Genomic DNA, 17,451 nt, shown 5'->3' on the forward strand with positions numbered 1-17,451 from the left:
CGATAAGCTCCTCGACTTCATTCCTCCAGCAGCCTTGTGAAGGAATCCGTCTACTGAAAAAAATCTGAGCCGCACACAAAAGGCAAATATTGACCGCGCGGCCGTTTTAAATCTCCCCGACGTTCACTTTCTACTTTCTGTCTCTGAACGGCAAACATGGCCCGATCCTGAGCCAACAGCCGAGTGGATAACGCCTCATTTTATCGGTCCTCTGTCAACACGTTATGTAAAAGCCCATCTGCAGAGGCCGAAGGGTTAAAGGTCACGGTCGGAGGTAAAGTAATAAACCACCTCTCGTTTGGGTTCTTTACTGTGTTTTGTACCATATTTATTCATTCAAACTTTATTTAAATCTCAAACAAACTCCCGTTTCCTAAAAAAAAAGTTGGAACCCCGTGAAAAATGTAAAACAAAGAACAGGAACGCAATAATTTGCAAATCACGTGAATCCAGATTTGATGGAATTTAAAGACAACAAATCAAATGGTGGAAAAGGAGACATTTTATTGTTTTGATGTCAGCAACACGTCCCAAAAAAAGTTTACCGCTGCGTTGCATTACTTCTTCTTTTTTACAACACTCTGTAAACTTTTGGGAACTGAGGAGACCGGTTGCTGGAGTTTTGAAAGTGAAATGTGGTCCCATTCTTGCCAGAAAATCAGCAAAGATTCACTGTTTTCAGCATTTTCAAATTGCTAAGATTTGCTTCTGTTCAATTTCATATCCCTGTAAATTAAATACGTTTATATTCAGGACTGCTAGTTGGACAAATCACCCATCTTCGATACGTGATACGGTGAATTTACAACCCCCTCCCAGAAAGGCGTATCATACCTGGATACTTTGGATCCCGGCCCTGATGTAGTACTTCTTGATGTCCACGTCAATCTCCGTGTTCCCGACGAAACTAAACGGAAGGAAGAAATGCAGGAGGCGATTAATACGATAACAACAAGAGAAGGAAGAATAAAAACATTAAAAAGCAGCATGAAATCCAACAGTTAGTGAGTGTGGGAGTTGTTTTTATTTACCTGACCTGCAGGTCCATGATCACCTGCCTCTTGTCCACATTCTCCGTGTAAACTTTGACCCCGTTCACCCTCAGCGGCTGCAAGAGACACGGAGCTGAAAGTGAGCAAATCTGACCGGGACTTTTTTTTTTTTTTTTTTTTTTTACTGTTTATGAGCTACAAAGAAGTCTCCGAGTCGAAGTTAGAAGAAAGAAAAAGGAGAAGAAGAAGAAGAAGAAGAAGAAGAAGAAGAAGAAGAAGAAGAATATGAAGAAACTACAGACAACCTGGAAGTAAAAGAAGAAGAAAGAAGATTTCTAAAGTTTCTAAATTTGACGAATCGGTTCGCGCGAGTCGTCGGAGTTCAACTGCAAACAGAGCAGACGAAAATAGAAACGCGGCAATAAAAAGTTCTGAAGAACCTCCCGTCTGACAGAAGCTGCAGGCAGCTCGATGAAATGTTCAAATAACTACACGTCTCGTCACCTTGTCGCCCATGTCGATCTTGGTGAAGCAGAAGGAGCTGAGGTGAGGGTTGGCGCCCTTCACCGCCGGCTCGATGGTCTCTCGGAACAGCTTCTCCACGAACTGGCAGATGAACGGCCACATCTGCTTCACCGTCTGAAGGAGGAGGAAGAAGAGGGAGAGTTAGGACGGATATATGACGGATACACGTCTTCTGCCAGGCTGAAGCTTAAACCGGGAGTTCAGGGACTCGACACGCACAAAAGAAGTTTAGAGACTGTTCCTGTTGCGCGTGAACAGTGAGTAGCAACGAAGCTCGAGGAAAGCTATGACCTTCACGTGACAGAGGAGTCCGACGGTCGTCAGCTGTTTGGTAGTTTGGGCTTAACTGGGTTTTATTTTAGAAAAATTAGTGCTTTGTTAGCTGGTTGTTAGCATTGTTAGCTGGTTGTTAACTCAAGTTTAGACTTATGTCTTGGCTTTTCATTTTACAGTATTTTTTATTGTCCTGGTTTTTTAAGTTGTAATTGTTTTTATCCCTGGTGTTTATTCTGTTTTTTTTTTTACATTTTATTTAAAACACCATTGTTTTATTGTTGTAATTTTAAGTCCAGCGTTCATTAATCTTCCTTTTTTATTTATTTGTTTGTTGTTTTCTTTATTTTTGCTTTCATCTTTCTGTTTCGTTCTAATGTGAAGCACTTTTCTATAAATAAAGCCAAGGTGAGTTTCAACCGCTCGCAGGTGAATTATGGCAGTTCAGCGCTTTAGAGGAGAATAAATCTTTTGTTTTTTGTAATTACCACCTTTAAATCCGACTCTCCGAACCCGTAAAACAACCACAACAAACACACAAACAAACACAACACGACTGTAAAAGGTGCCTAGCATCACCGCGTCAGGTTCGGACATTAGAAAGTCAATTCTCCTGCTCATTAAACGTCCATTAACTTTTTTTACTGGAAGCATCTCCAAACATTTACAGTAAGCAGACGCTTTTTCCGGGAGCCAGACTCTCTTTCTGTCTTTGTGTTTGTCTCTCCAGGGAGGAGAAAGCTCTGGGTCAGGGTCTCTCGAAGCTCCACATTCACATCCTATTTATACAACCCTGCAGTGGGCGAAGAAGCAGCATCGTGTTTCGTACCTTATTCAGCCACTCCACTCTCTCCACATCTGGATAATGGACCTACAATCAAAAAAAGACAGAAAAAAAAAATAAAAATCACCATTTATATAAACAGAACTTTTATGACATTATTATACCGAGTTGTTTTTTTTACTCTTCGCTGAAATCTGTGGTAAAAAATTCACACTTAAGGACTGAAATCTGTCTGTTACGTGCAGCTGCATGTAAAAAAAAAACAACAACAACTGTTGTTTAGTTGTTGAGAGCTGGAAAAAAAAAAAAGCCATACATTTTTTTACAAATTCTGCAAAAAACGCTCAAAATAAAATGACCTTGTATTTTCAAAAATTTAGCTCTCAGGTTGAACAGACTTCAGGAAGAAGATAAAACAGAATGAAGGTTAAAAAATCAGAACCATAAGTTGGCAGACAAAATATGACAAGAAAGATTCCTCCGTAATAATAATTTAGCTCACAACTCGTGTATTTGACAATTTATTCGTTACACATAGTTAAAACAACAAAAAAAAAATAATGTAGTTTAATTAAAAGTAAGGCAATAAATCCTCCCTTTGTTTAGGTTTGAAATGTTTAATTTTAGAGGTGTTTATTAAACTTTATGAAAATACATTTTAGGGTGCTGTTGCATTGTGTTTTTCCACCCTAATTATGTAAATAAAGCTCCACTATTGCATGTAATTATTCTGTAATCTGCCACAGTAAGGGTTCTTTGTAAAGCCTAATTACCACAGATCAGTGCAGTCAGCCCTTTGTTTTAACATAGTATTATTATGTTGTTTTCCCACTCTTTGCCCCCCCCTCAGATTCATGCCAGTTCTCTTGGCAGAGCACCCGGCGCCTCTGATGCTCCCCAGTGACAACAGAGACGTGTGGAGATGACAGAGGTCTTTCCAAAAAAACATTTAATAAAACTTAATCCAGTTTTCATTTCAAATTAAAAACTTGACCAGATGATGGCGCAAGAGGGGGGGGGGGGAAGGGGGTCATCAAAGTGATTAAGTTTCATCCCGAGGGGGGGGGGGGACATGAAATGCATTTCACTTATATACCACAAGAGCAAGATGACATCCAAATTCATCCCTCAGCTGTTGAGCTAATTCGACCCGCCTCTTTTTTTGGATGGCTGGTAGTGGGCGGGGCTTATCAAGCTACTTCAAGATGTCCGGGTGTAACTTTTCGGTAACAGCTCACAGTGAGCAGCCGGCGATGTTCTGGAGAACCGTTACTTCAACTTCCTCCAGCTTTCGTTTCTTCTTGGGACCAAAAAACAAACCGGGACTGAAAAACCTCTCTCTGCTGCCAGCTCATTCTGAAAGCTCGATTTGAACCAGCTGTTGTTGCTGCACTGAATTTAAGTCTGTAAACTGTATATAAAAATGGACGTAGCCTCCTGGTCCGAAAAAGAGAACCCAGTGCGGAAGTTTCTTAAAGTGCAATACCAATTAAAGCCACTGGGGATTGGGGGGGGGGGGGGGGCTGGCTCCAGAAAATAACTCCAATTGCACTCCAATAGACTCCCATTCAAACTTCTCTCATGAAATAAAAATTAAATGAATGTTTTCCACAAGTCGTGATGGTGTCATTAGATAAAGTCCCTCCTTCTGGTCGGTTTTCTGGTGGTTACATAACGGACACGCCGGGAGGATTGTGCAGAGACGCTCAGGTCCGAGGCCGATGGACATAAGTGAAGGGTCGTAAACACGTTGCATTTAAATATTATATAAGCTCGGGAGGACAAAGAAGACTTTCAGCTCTAAGTACATACATGGAAAAAAATGGTCGGCCCCTGTATGTGCTTTTCTGCTTTTCAGCGCTTTCATGTAGATTTAAATGATGAAAGAGCTTCACACTGGGGAAATAGAAAAAAGTCCTCATCATCTGTTAGTGACTGCAAGGATTTCAAAATCAGAGCCAAACATGTAAACGAAACACAAATCGTCGGCCACGTGTGCCGACGCTGTTGTTTATTTAGGTAGGTAGGTAGGCAGGTATTTACTTTATTAATCCCCGAGGGGAAATTTATTTTTTCAGGGTTGAAGCGGAGAAGCTGCTCCAGATAAACAAAGAAAGAGAACGTGAGAATGAGACTAAGTGCAGTTAAAAACAGTCATTCGCATGAATTAAACAGGAAATTACATTTTAAGTTTGGTACGAGCCGACATGACTCAGCGGAAGGAAAAAAAAAAAAAAAAAAACATATTTGGAGTTTTTTTTAAAGGGGCAATAAAAGCTCCTTCTGAAAAAGATTAATGAGGCGGTCCAATAAAAATGAAAGTATGTGTTGTTATTCTGTATTATGTCACGTTAATTTCTCTATAAATGAAGCCTACAGAGCGACAAAGCAAGGAAACAGATCTGTTTCCTCCACGAACTGGGAACAATTTCTCTCTTTTACGGCAACAATGGCACTTGAAAAAAGGTCTTTAACCACCAATCTTTGATTCCTTCAACCAGAAGCCCTTTTAACGCTTTGAGCGTTCCTGCAGGTTTTCCCCTCCAAATCTCTCAAAAACCAATGATGCAAAAGATCAGTGACCTCCTTCAATTCTGGAGGGAAAAATGCTAAATCTAGTTTTTTGAGGCGTAAATCCTCGGACGGTTTAAGATCTGATTTAGAAAGCCCATAAAAAAAAACACAAATAACAAACATCAAGCAAAAACAAATTGTTTTTCTAGTGTTCGTAGCTTTCAGGGAAAAAAAAAAAATGAGGCAGATTCAGAAGTGCCTTTAAGTTGCAATACCAGCGAGTGCCACTAGAGGTCGGCTCCAAAAAGCCTCCGGCTCCATAGACTCCCATTCAACTTCTCTCATCAAATCCAAAGTGAATAAAATGTGTCCATCAGTTATCTCGGTGTTGTTAGCTAAAGTCACTCCTTATTAGTTTTCTGGAGGTCCATCTGAAAATAATCCCTCATTCATTAGAAAAATCTGCTTTAAAAAGACGTGTTGTTTGGGTGGGGGCGGGGCATTTGTTTGATTGACAGGCCTGTGGTGCGGTCAGGTTACAGCTGTCAGAGTTGATGATGTCAGATTAGGCAATCTGACATCAAAGTGCCAACAAATTCTTGCCGTGGCTTCAACAGTCACTCAATTATTTTCTGTCACTCGATGAGTCATTGCAGCTATAAATTACTTTTAAAAATAATGATTGCATTGTCCTCGTGTATTTCAATGAGTCAACTGCAAAAGACAAAACACAGGAAAAGCAACAAAATAAAAGGCATTTATTCCAGGAATTTTACTTCGTTTCAACGTCGCAATTCAACTATTCACCTCCCAACCTCCCACTTCTTCTTCTTCTTCTAATTCATACGAAAGGTTGATGAAGACAATTGGGAGCATCCCGTGACGTGGGCGAGACTAACGCTCCAGCTATGCGACAGCTGTTTGGAAATCCTAACCCTCGCCAGCAGCCCTCCTCCCCCCCTCCCCCCATCACAAAGCATGTGTGTGTGTGTGTGTGTGTGGGAGACACAAGGGGTGAAGAGGATATAAAATACTCATGTCAGCATTCATTTAATCTGACAAACAGAACTGTATTTTCCATCATCATCCCGTCACCACTGACTCAACCGCACTTCCCATGTTGGAAGGACCGTCGTCCTCCGAGGTTGGCATGGCGACTCCGGTCACGAACTTTCTGCATCTTTCAGTTTGTTTACGTTGTTTACGAGGCGACTCTCAAAACGTATTAGCATCGTAAAAGCTACAAACATGTGAAATTGGAAGTGTTATTCATTAAAAAAAAATCTATCATTTTACATTTTTCCACATTAATTTTAAATTTTAGAAGTCGTTTCATTTTTAATGACGACCTTCAGGTGTTTTTTTTTTGCTTAACATTGTTTTTAATTTCTTTAATATTGCATCATTTGTTTTTGATTCTATCTGGTTTGGTCTGTTCAGCACTTTGATTGTTTCAACGCACATATTATAAATAAACTATATTGATTTGTTTTGTTTTACGACAACTGAGTGCACCATGTGTACTTTTACGACCACTTAAGAGCATCGAATAACTCTCCGTCTCTTAATCCTTTACCGTCAGGACAACGTATAACTTACCGACTAAATAAAATATGCAATGATTCATTCAAAATATACATTTTGTTACTGCGAGCTTCATTTCCATGGCAACACATTGGGGTATGACAAAGAGCTGGGAAAACAACCAGTCGCGTCATTATACTCTTATGTATCGTAAGCTACCGTTACCACTCCAGGAAGTAGGCCGACCCTTAGCAACGACCTAGCAACAGAGACTCTTTTGTGTTGATTGTTTCGCAAACTGAAAAAATACAGCACATAGAAACACAAAACTGCATGGCTAGCTCGGTCTTGTCGTAACTAAGATATCTGCAAAAAAAAAAAAAAGACACGGATGGACTCCCGTTTTAAAAAAAAAATGTGTTAAAGTCCGGTCAAGCTAGCCGCCGCTAGGATTTTAAAACACGCAACTATCCGTGTTGTTACGGCACGGGTGCTCGGAGGGACCAAAAAAAGGGCCAAATGAGAAAAATATTCAATCGACCGATATCAAGTACAAACATTTTATATGGATGTTATATTCGCGTTCCAAATGTACAGTTGACCAATCAGATCTCTGGATCAGAACTACTCGTTGTATTATTTTACTGTAAGTCACGACAGATAAAAGAACCTGGAAGCATTGATTGTTTTGCATGTTGGCTTGAGAACGGCGAAGAACAGCAGCCTCCTATTTAAATGGCATCCAGTCAAAACATTTGGACAGTCGGAGTCTGAAACACGTCAGCGCCACTATCAGCTCTTTGTTTTTGTGTTTTATGGATGTGTTTTTTTACAACGTAGACCTTCCATCCTCTGGAAAAATAAAAAAAACAATTCCAGCCAGGCCTCATTCCTCCGTTTCAAACGACCGCCTGACCTCGGGTAACTTCTGCTGCTTCAAATTGAGGTCAGCTGTTCGACGAAAACTTCTGAGCCGCAGCGTGGACGGAGATCGTTTCTGAACGACGGCGTTGTCATTTTTTTTAATTTCAAAATCAATATCTTACGTCATGCGTTGCTAATCGCATTAGCAGCTTTAAAAGGCTGCAGACGGCATTCCTGGCTCTTCTTATCTTCTGCTCCGTTCGTCACAAACGTTCTGATTATTTCTCTTTTTCCAGCTCGTGCAGATCAAAGAGTCATCGAGTGATTCGGAGACGGACACACCGAGTTACAGACGAGGCCGCGTTCAAAAAAAGCACACCGAACTTTGACGTGCTGTCGTGTTGCATAAAGGCCGAAGATTGGACGGCGACAAAGAGAAGTTAAAAGTCTTCAACTGTCAGTGGAGTTTGTTTCATTTATTTATTTATCTTCCTTCTTATTGTACTTTTATTTTGTGCTCTATGTAATCAAATCCAGTTCTCTCGGGACTTAAATTCAACGTCTGAAGCAGAAAAACATGTGGGATGATTTAGTTTATTAAAAAAACCTGAAGTTTATGGTGTTTAATCCAGGAAGACACACTAAAAAGTGACTTATTTCAAGGCCTAAAATCCTCAATGTCTTATTCTATGTTACATGTTCAGCAGCCTTTGACCAACACTGAATTATGTTTCCACTGTTTGACCAAAAAAACTGATTATTATCATCTATTGAGGAAAAAAGCACGAGATGTGGTTGAAAGTAGGGACGTAATACTTTCATAATCGATTAATCCGTGGATTAGTTTAGATTTTTTTTTTTTAGTCTATAGAAATACGTATCACAACCTCCGAGAGTCCGAGGCGACGTCATCAAATGTCTTGTTTCTCAAATCTAATTTTAGAACTCTAAAATCGGATTATTATTTTTTTCTTGAAAACTAAATGAAGTCATCTTTGTGCTCTCAAAGATGGTGGCAGGTTTTTTTTCTTTTGTCATTCACTTGTTCTGTCTCGACTAATGCAGAAACAACTGGGTGACGGATCAGTGAATCAATCAGAGCAAACAGAAGCTTAATTACAGGGTTTTTTTCTAATGATTGGATTTTTGAGCTGCGATCTAATCAAAACAACAACAAAAAAGATTTTTATTTCTGGGCCGAGTTTTAATTTAATCAAAAACTCCAATATGGAGACTCGGCTACTTTCAGTGCTTCTAATCATCGAGGTCGGTGTGACGGAGGTGTTTCGGGAGATAAAGTATCTCGGACGGAGACGGACTGACAGCGTCTGAGCGTCTCCTCGGGGAGGTCAAAGTTCACCGTCGATTGTGTTGTATTGTTGCTTCTTTATCAGAAGGACACGTTAATCCTCCGACGTCCTTTTTGACCGGTTTAAATCAGGCTGAGCTGTCGGTGTGTGTTTGGTCCGCGAACCGCCGCACATCTGCTCACAGCCAAGCGTTTTGCTTTGTTTTTTTTCCATTTTCATATTGCTGTTGCCGAGCAGTGTTTGTTGTCGAAGCCTGTGTGATAATGGATGTGTTGACGTGAAGCTCTGTGGTGGGAGGGTGTGTGTTTTTGTGTGTGTGTGTGTGTGTGTGTGTGTGTGTGTGTGTGTGTGTGTGTGTGTGTGTGTGTGTGTGTGTGTGTGTGTGTGTCTGGCTGGCTGGCATCCATCCACTCAGCCTCTCACCGCTCCTACTCTGGCATCATCGTCGTTGATATTTAGGAAATGTGAAAACAGGAAGGAAGCCTCTTCATTACGGGCGAATCTGAAGAGCGATGCACTTAAAGGTTTTGTAAGAGTCTTGATATACGGTAGATGAAGTGTTGTTTGTGGGTTCGGCTGCATGGGGAATAATCAATTTTCAGCTATTTAATCTGCAGAATAATGTTTAAAATGTTGATTTAAACTCAAATCCAAAATAAAAAATTTTTTTAGGAAAAACATAAAATTTGGTTAAAGAGAAAGTTATAGAGATTTAGAGAGTATTTCTTTATCAAGAAATCAGTTTTTACTTTTCATGGTGCAGTCATAAAGTCCCTGCCCAGAAACAAAGCCGTGGTCACATTATTAGGTACGCCCACGCCTGTAATGTTTGTTTATTTTGACACTTTGTCCCTTTAATTAAATCATGTTAACACTGAGGTCATAGCTAGTGACTGTGTTGTATTTAATGTAGTCAGCTACAGCACCACATTTAAATGTGACCTCACCTTATTAACATAGAATTTTATTTCCATTGTCCATTATAAACTTGTAAAAGTAGAAAAAGAAAACCTTTGTTGCGCTGAATTTTTGCAGCTAAATATTTTTTTTTCCACCAAGTTGAAGTCCATATAAATATTTGCTGTTTTTAAGAAATCTACTTTTTCCAGATTAATATGATGATTAATATAAACAGCTTCAAAAATCTGATCATACCTTTGATTTTTCTAAGAATAAATCGCAAGACAAAACAACATTTCTGGAACGAAAAGATAAAATCTACTCGACAATCGATTCAAACAAAATCAGCATTGCCTTAGAGGGCGAACATCCCACAGTCTGGGACACGTAAAAAATAAGTTGTTGTTCGTACCCATTTACATTATTATGTGTTTCCTGAAGCTTGGAAAATAAAAACGTAACAAAAGTTTTTCATCCTGCTCTGAAAAAGGCTTTTAAGGAAAACTCTTGTACTTCTTTTGGATGATCTTATCCAACGATGTCGTGCAGAGTTGGCACCGGTTTTCTTATCGCTCACTCATTGCATCCTTTGGGCACTACTAGTTTTGGCTGGTGCAGCTATGTGGAAATCGTCCTCTTCCTCTTCCTCCTCCTCCTCACCAGTTTCTTAATGTCAGCATGGCGAATGGCAAACACACCAAACCACAAGCGACCAACAGAGAAAGTGTAACGTGGATCAGGTTTGTTGACTCCTGCAGCCTTCAGGAGCTCCGTTAGCAGACGTCAGTGATTCAACACCTTTGGATCCCTTTTTTTTTTTTTGGTGGCGGCCGGCTAACGGGATTGAAAATAAGCCCGGCGCTGATTAAATCCTGGAACCGATGGCGAGTGCGTCGAGGGGCCCCCCGGCGACAAAAGTGCAGAATGCGTGACCTTTTCCTGGTGGCTATTTATGAGGCCCTCCATAAACAAGCAACAAAGGTTTGTTTGGTCCCCTCAAGAGGATCGAATGTCAAGACGCGTCGCTGTTTTAATCCCAACCGAGGACCAATCTGAGAAATAACCCCCCCACCCCCTGATGAGGAGAAGCAGGACGAGGGGGAAAAACCGGCGTAATTTAAAACGGTTTACTGCTGTTAGCTTCTGCACATTTTCATCCATCCGTTGGTCGGTTAGCCCGAATTCCTTCTCACCTAGCAACTTTTCCTAAGCTCCTCCATGGGACATCCCATGGCGTGCACGGAAAAACCTCAAAATGGCAGGCGCCATCCTAATCAGATATCGTCCCACAAGACCCCCAAGAAGCGTAACCTCCTTCGTTTTTTTGAGGGGGGGGGGGGCGGCACATATTTAAATAACGTTTTAATCCGAATTCAAAAGTGAAAGTTTCCGAGCCTCATTAAAAACCTAATCTAACGGTTTCTTAAAAGGTTAACAGCCTCTCCTCCTCAGTGATGTCAAAGTACAGATTACATGTGATGAGGTCAAGTCCAGAGACCAAAGCGCTTCCTGTCGGTCCATCTAGACTCTGAAATGAACATTTCCAGACCAGAAGAAGTGTATTTGCGGTTTGAATAATTTCCAGCAATCATAACAACTGTTATCATAAGAAGGGAGCAATTGAGTGTTTTATTAAATATCCTTAAGTGAGGCCAGTAAAGTTTTAGAGTGAAAAGGTGGAGGGGAAGGAACCGGACGAATCCCCTTCGCCTCAAACTAATTTGTATAATTAGGATCTTGTTCTGGTATTTAATAAGCTGGGCTAATCTTTTTAACTGTAATTTAGAGGGCTTAACCTGTGTGACATCATGAAGGCCCAGTAAACGTGTTTGGGAGCTGTAATTGGGAGTATGATTTTTCTCCTTTTGATGTATTTTATTACCTCAGGAATAAATGTTAGAGAATCTCAACAAAACTTTTTAGGGGAAACATGAGTCTCACGTTTCTGGTCATTTTGGACAACCAACCTGCCGGAAACCATCTTTTTTTTTCCCCCTCCATTCGTTGCAAATTAAACTGCAGTAAAATCCACAATGTGAGAAAAAAGCTACTGGTGAGCCCTGTTTTCCAACGCTCCTGCACCACCTCCCATTGCAAGCGTTTTGGAGATGTTGACCTCTGAGTCAAACAAGGAAATTACAGGGTGCTGATGTGGTCCTTTAATTTGACTTGCACATACAGGAGCGTCTGTCCCTACAGTGTTTGTGTCTTACACAAGGAGGGCAGAGCTAATCTCCCCAAAAACTGTTTTGAGAAAAGAAAAACTACCAGTGGGGAGGGCCTGCCACAGGGAGTTAGTCATCGCTAGCCGCCGAGCTTGGCAGACAACCAGCCAGTGCTGACATCCTAGAGCCGGCTCGATGCTGCCTGGGAGAACACCCGAGGGAACGGGGAAGGCTTGACCCGCAGTCAAAATACAAAAGCAAAGATAACAAGATAGTGATAATACCAGGAATGCAATAAAGCTGGAGGGACTTACCCACGGTGGCAGCTCTGTTGTGGGCACGCTTTGCTTCACCGCTTTCTCCTCATGCTCCAGGAAAGCCAAGGCACGGTTTATCCTGTAGTCCTTACCGCCGTGGTTCTTCCTCCAGTAGAACAGCGCGGCGAGTCCGATCAGAACCCAGCTGAAGCTGAACTCGAAGTATCCCAAGACGTAGATGGGGAAGATGATGGCGAAGGTCTTGGCGAATTTAATCCACATCTGGGTGACGTCCGTCAGGGACGACTGCTGCTCTTCCTCCGGGGACAGTGGCGGGCCCACGGTGGCGCTCACCGGGGTGCTGGGCGCCGGGGCGGGTCCGTTGGCCCGGACGCCCGGTCCCGCCGAACCCTCCATCCTGTTACTCATTTCCCCTCTGCAAATCAATTTGTTTTGGACAGTAAGTTTTTACAGCAAGTGTCAGTCAGTGCTTCCTTGTCACACACACACACGACGCCAACAAAGCTGCGACTGTTTCAACACTACAAAGCAGAGGCCTTAAGGCTGCGAGATTTCTATCTCCACAAGCAAAATGCTTCAGTTACGGCTGAAGTAATGCCCTGAGGAATAAAATCAACATCAGGCTTGACAATGCCACACTAAGTTACTACACTGAGCACCACAAGTGCACAAAGACATTCAGTGTATCACTAGTTATGTGTATTAAGGCTCGACTCGTATACTGTGACACAAAGAACCCAAAGACAGACCACGTTGTGCTAAATTAGAAAAAAAAAATTGGTTTAAATAACACTGTGATAAAAATTGGAAAGAATCAAACCAAGTAGGTGTCACTGAAAAAGCTTAAAAAATAAAATTGATCTTCAGAATTGGTACATCAAAAATGTCTATTTCTGTCGTAAAAACAAAACAAAAAGTTGCATGCAAACACTGAAAAATACACAAAAGCTACGAGTAGATCCACGCTGGACCAAAGAATGTCTTTTTTATTTGATCTGTGAACATGTTTTCGCAACCTACACACTGCATATCCAGACAGGCTGCAGGCTGTCATTCCAGCCTCTGTATCGAGAAGGCGTCATGCGAAGCTCCTTACTAAAAATGTTCACTTTTTGTTGGCTGTATTCCTAATACAGAAGGCAACAGGAAAGAATCGGATTTAATATATGTTTGAAAACGATTAGAACCACTCTTTGAATCGGCCTTAATTTAAAATGCCAACACACGTTATTTTAAGTCGTACTTCAACTTTGAAAAGTGCCTCACCCCAATTTCCTGCTGGCCAAACACAACCGCCGTCGATGGCAACGAACAAGCGTAAAGCAGTTAGGAAAGTAGAGGTTTCACTGACAAATGTGTTGTTTTATTTGAATGCGTAGACGCCGAATAGTAGAGCACCGATGACAAAATCCGGCAAGTACTTTAAAGGTCGGTTACGGTGTGTGTAAATTCACCGGTAAGTGAAGCGACTCTTAATGCGCAGATTTTTTGAACGGAGTCTGTCATGACGCCACAGAGTGACACGTATTAAAAGGCTACGACTCTTTTTTTTTTTTTTTTTCCAGTACTGCGCACAAACCACAACACCAACGAGGAAAACTTCTTCTTCTTCTACGCTTCTACGACAAAGGAGCAGCAGACTCACCGGTTTCCGCCCGAGACATTCGCTCTCCTGTTGAAAACAAAATAAACTACAGCTCACTCCGCCTTGGCTGGTTCACTGCATTCCGACCCGCTAAACTCTGACAGCCCTCCTTCCCTCTTCGGCGCATCCGACCCGAGCCCGCAGGAAGCTGTCATCGCGGGAAAGAGGTCAGACTCCGACGAGGGGAGGGAGCTCCAGACCGCGAACACGGCAACAGGCCCGGGCGCCATCTTGTGGCGGGGAAACAAAACGACATGGGACAGCGGAAGGAAGCGTTTAAAAAAAATAAAGTTTTTATTTTAATATATTTCAAATTTGACACACTTAAATATTGTTGTTTTTTTTTTAATCGAAAGTTGTATCAACCTCCTCCGACTTTACCTTGAATAGGGAGCACTTTTAATAATAATAATAATAATAATAATAATAATAATAATAATAATAGCACTTAAAATGGCACTTACTTATAGCACTTTGTAGTTTGGCTTTCTTGAAGAAAATTGTATTGTAAAAAAAATAAATGAAAAGCCAGTTAATTTCACCCATTTTTGCTATTTTTACAAACAGAAGAAAAACTTGACAAAAGTTTGTGTGGTGTTGTGGTTTTTTTTAAGAAAAATGTGGTTTTATTTGGTCTGGGTAGAGAACATGCAGTCATATACCCCCTTTTTTACATTTGTACTAATATAAGTAATGCTACAAAACTGGGTTTAAACAATTGGCTATTTGGGGTTGTGTTTTCACAAATTTAATATATCTAAAAATGGACATTTAAAACCATCTTTGGTGGTTTCTCTGTTAATCTATTTCAGTCTAAATAAATAGTTTTTTTTCTTACAGAGACCCGGTCCAATGAGATAATGGGATGCATAATTTTTTTTTTTCCTAAAACAGTGCAGTCTCCCTGTTTCTCCATCTCCAATTAAAAATATAAATATTTCACAAATCTGATCTGAGGTTTTAAACTGATGAAAAACTTTTACCACGATGTCTTGGTGACCGTTTCAAAACTTCATTTGGTGTCCAGATCTATTTAATACTACTTTTCCCCTTTTAAATTTGACTTTTTTTTTTTATCCTATTGTTACCTGTAATGCAGAAAGCTTAAACCTCATTGTAGTCTGCAGTGGAAAAATTAAGCCATGCAGGTGTTTTAAGAAATATAACTAGATTTAGAGCATGCTGCCATCTTTTCTCTCCACTAGATGTCATGAAAGTGTTTGAAAACTGAAGCATCGCCACCAAATGTGGAGTCTGCTTTAAAAAAACGTTTAAAAAAAGCTCTGAGGGAAATAAAAAGTTAACGTTTTGATCAAAATTGTTGTCTTTTTGGACACAAATTGTTGTCATTCATTTCTTTTTTTTTAAAGTGTGCTTGATAACTGTTGAGAATGAAACTAAATCACGGCGGTTATGTTGGCGCCGGGTTTTTTTTGTTCTGACCTTCTGAGCAAAACACCAAGTGAACAAAATGTTTTGTATTTCAGCTCAGTTTATTCAACTTTTCAGTCCAATAACCTTCAAATATTACTGAGAGAATCATCACCTATCTCTCTACAGCTCTACGTAACTCTGCCGAGCATCACAGTGATTATTTTCAACTCTTAAAAAAGTATTCTTCTTTTTTTTTTACATACAATTGTCCTGCCTGGGTTCCCTCAGAAAGCTCTTTTGTGTTGTTTTTGGCTTCAGCGTGAAACTGTTTTAAAAGAAAAAACAAAAAAACACGCTGTAAGCTGTTAAACTGCAGTTAGCAACGACCCAGTGAACATCTTGGAGCATTTAGCAGCTTAAAAGAGACAGTTAATTCCCTCCGGAGGTGGCAGAGCTGTGAATATACTGTTGGACTTCAACAATTTATCAAATGGAGGATAATGTTGCTCTGCGACTGCTGGAGGTGTCGATGAGCAGCATCAGCTGGAAAAGAAAATGTTTTTGTCAATGTTGTGTTTAAAAGTTGTTTCTGCTGCTCTGCTGCTCAAAAAAAAAGAAAAAAGTAAGTTATTGCAGTTTTAAGTGAACGGAGCACTTCAATTTTACATAATAGGTCTGATTTGAGGAATCTGAAGACTTTATTCTTGTCAGTCTATTTTTATACAACAAAATATATTTTACAAAAAGGGCAATAATTTCATAATTAATAAACATTTGAAATGTTGAAAGGGTTGGATATCATGTATGTTTTATTATAACTACAGAAAGATAGTTTTTAATGACATAAAGATGCTTTCAGGGATGAAAAAAAGTAACCTCACACTTTCCTTGTTGATGATAATGTAAATAAAACGGAGTGTTTTACAGGCTTTGAGTCCAAAGAGTCTCGAAGCTGATGAAGTTCTCCGTGATGTACGCTGCTGCTCTGAAAGGAAGGCACTTCATCCTGAACACATTTTTATGATTTCAATCCCTTTTCAGCCACTTGAGAAAAGTTCCTTTGTAAACAAAAAAAAATTATACGGTTTCATTTTTATCTTGATTTTTTTCTTTATCAGATCTAGTCTTGATGAATTAATAGCAAATATATGAGCACATTTATCAACTGTTATCATTTAAATATGGTAAATTTCACTGTCTACCTTTGGTGACTTGCCCTCAACAAAAAACATTGTCCCCATCTTACCCGCCCTTTTGACTCCATTCAACTTCTTTCTGTTCCCCCAGAAAATTGACAGAAAATTGGGAGTTTCCATGAAAAGCTTTACTGATCTGTGAACGTCATAGTTTGGTGCAATAGTTTGATTCGTCTTCCTACATCCAATTTTCTAAAATAAACTGGACACTGTATTGATTCTATAGTATAACTGCAATCCCCCGGTGTAGCTTTTATTTTGAAAGTCCCTACCGGAAGTGTAGCTGCTAATCAACAGTGAACTTGGCAGCAGCAGAAGTCAGCTGAGTGGAGCTGGTCCTTCTCGGTACATTCAGATGAGTGGAAGCGACCAGTGGATAAAACGCGACTCAGGCTCGGCTTTTTTATTAATTCATGCGCGTTTTTTTGTTTTTTTCATTAATGGATTTAATAAAAAAAAAAACATTTTGATGTGTTTTTTTTTTTTTTTTTTTTTTACCGGCATGAAAAAGTCCGAAGAGGAGTTTAAATGAAGTGTTTTTAACCCGAGGACACCCGACTGGCTTCTACCTGAGGAATAAAAGATGAAAAGTTTGCTCCTCTTCAGCGTTTGTCTCTCGACGTGTCCGCTCGTGGTGAGTCTTTTTTTTTTGTATTTATTTTATTTTTTTTAAAGGTGTTCACAGGTGTTTTAGTGACTCAAATGACTCATTCAAACATACTGTGGTATTTTACAGCAATAATAAAGCTCTGCACACCTTGATGTAAGTTAGTTTGGTCTCTTTTAGTGCAGTTATCCCTTTAACCAGTTTCATTATCAGTTAATATGCTCAATATTTTCTGCAATGTTTGGGTTATAAAATATTTTAAAAATGGAGGGAAAACATCAAGGAAATGTCGATTAATCGTTTTGGCAGCAACTTTAAACAGCAACCATTTTGATATTTCCAGTAATATTAGAAGTCAATGCAAGAAAAACTAAATCCCCAAATTTTAATTTGAATTATCTGTGAAAGTTGGGATACGAAACAAGAATTTCTTGCAGCCCTCGTTTTATTGTCTGATTAATATCCAGAGTCCAAATATATTAAGTTTTACTGTCATATTA

The 17,451-nt window shown here is 40.0% G+C and overlaps 2 protein-coding genes across 5 annotated transcripts in view; one reads left to right on the forward strand and one right to left on the reverse strand.

The window, feature by feature from the left end:
* The window catches only part of esyt2a (extended synaptotagmin-like protein 2a), a 33,680-nt gene extending 19,768 nt beyond the window's left edge, over positions 1-13,912 (reverse strand). For all 4 annotated transcript variants that reach the window (XM_069175411.1, XM_069175410.1, XM_069175409.1 and 1 more), the window contains exons 1-6: positions 13,775-13,912; positions 12,166-12,544; positions 2,620-2,661; positions 1,497-1,631; positions 1,032-1,108; positions 835-907 (exon numbers count right to left, since the gene is read on the reverse strand). In XM_069175411.1, coding sequence (XP_069031512.1) covers positions 835-907; positions 1,032-1,108; positions 1,497-1,631; positions 2,620-2,661; positions 12,166-12,537 — 699 coding nt within the window. In that variant the 5' untranslated portion in view covers positions 12,538-12,544; positions 13,775-13,912. The remainder of the gene's footprint in view (positions 1-834; positions 908-1,031; positions 1,109-1,496; positions 1,632-2,619; positions 2,662-12,165; positions 12,545-13,774) is intronic.
* A 2,942-nt stretch (positions 13,913-16,854) lies between these two features.
* LOC138214092 (vasoactive intestinal polypeptide receptor 2-like) overlaps positions 16,855-17,451 on the forward strand; it is a 33,236-nt gene continuing 32,639 nt past the window's right edge. The window contains exon 1 of the mRNA XM_069175461.1: positions 16,855-16,978. Within this exon, the coding sequence (XP_069031562.1) occupies positions 16,928-16,978 (51 nt within the window). The 5' untranslated portion in view covers positions 16,855-16,927. The remainder of the gene's footprint in view (positions 16,979-17,451) is intronic.

This window comes from Embiotoca jacksoni, unplaced genomic scaffold (genome assembly GCF_022577435.1).
Source record: "Embiotoca jacksoni isolate LCO1_2020_lvr unplaced genomic scaffold, fEmbJac1.0.p SCAF_67, whole genome shotgun sequence".
NCBI lineage: Eukaryota > Metazoa > Chordata > Actinopteri > Embiotocidae > Embiotoca > Embiotoca jacksoni.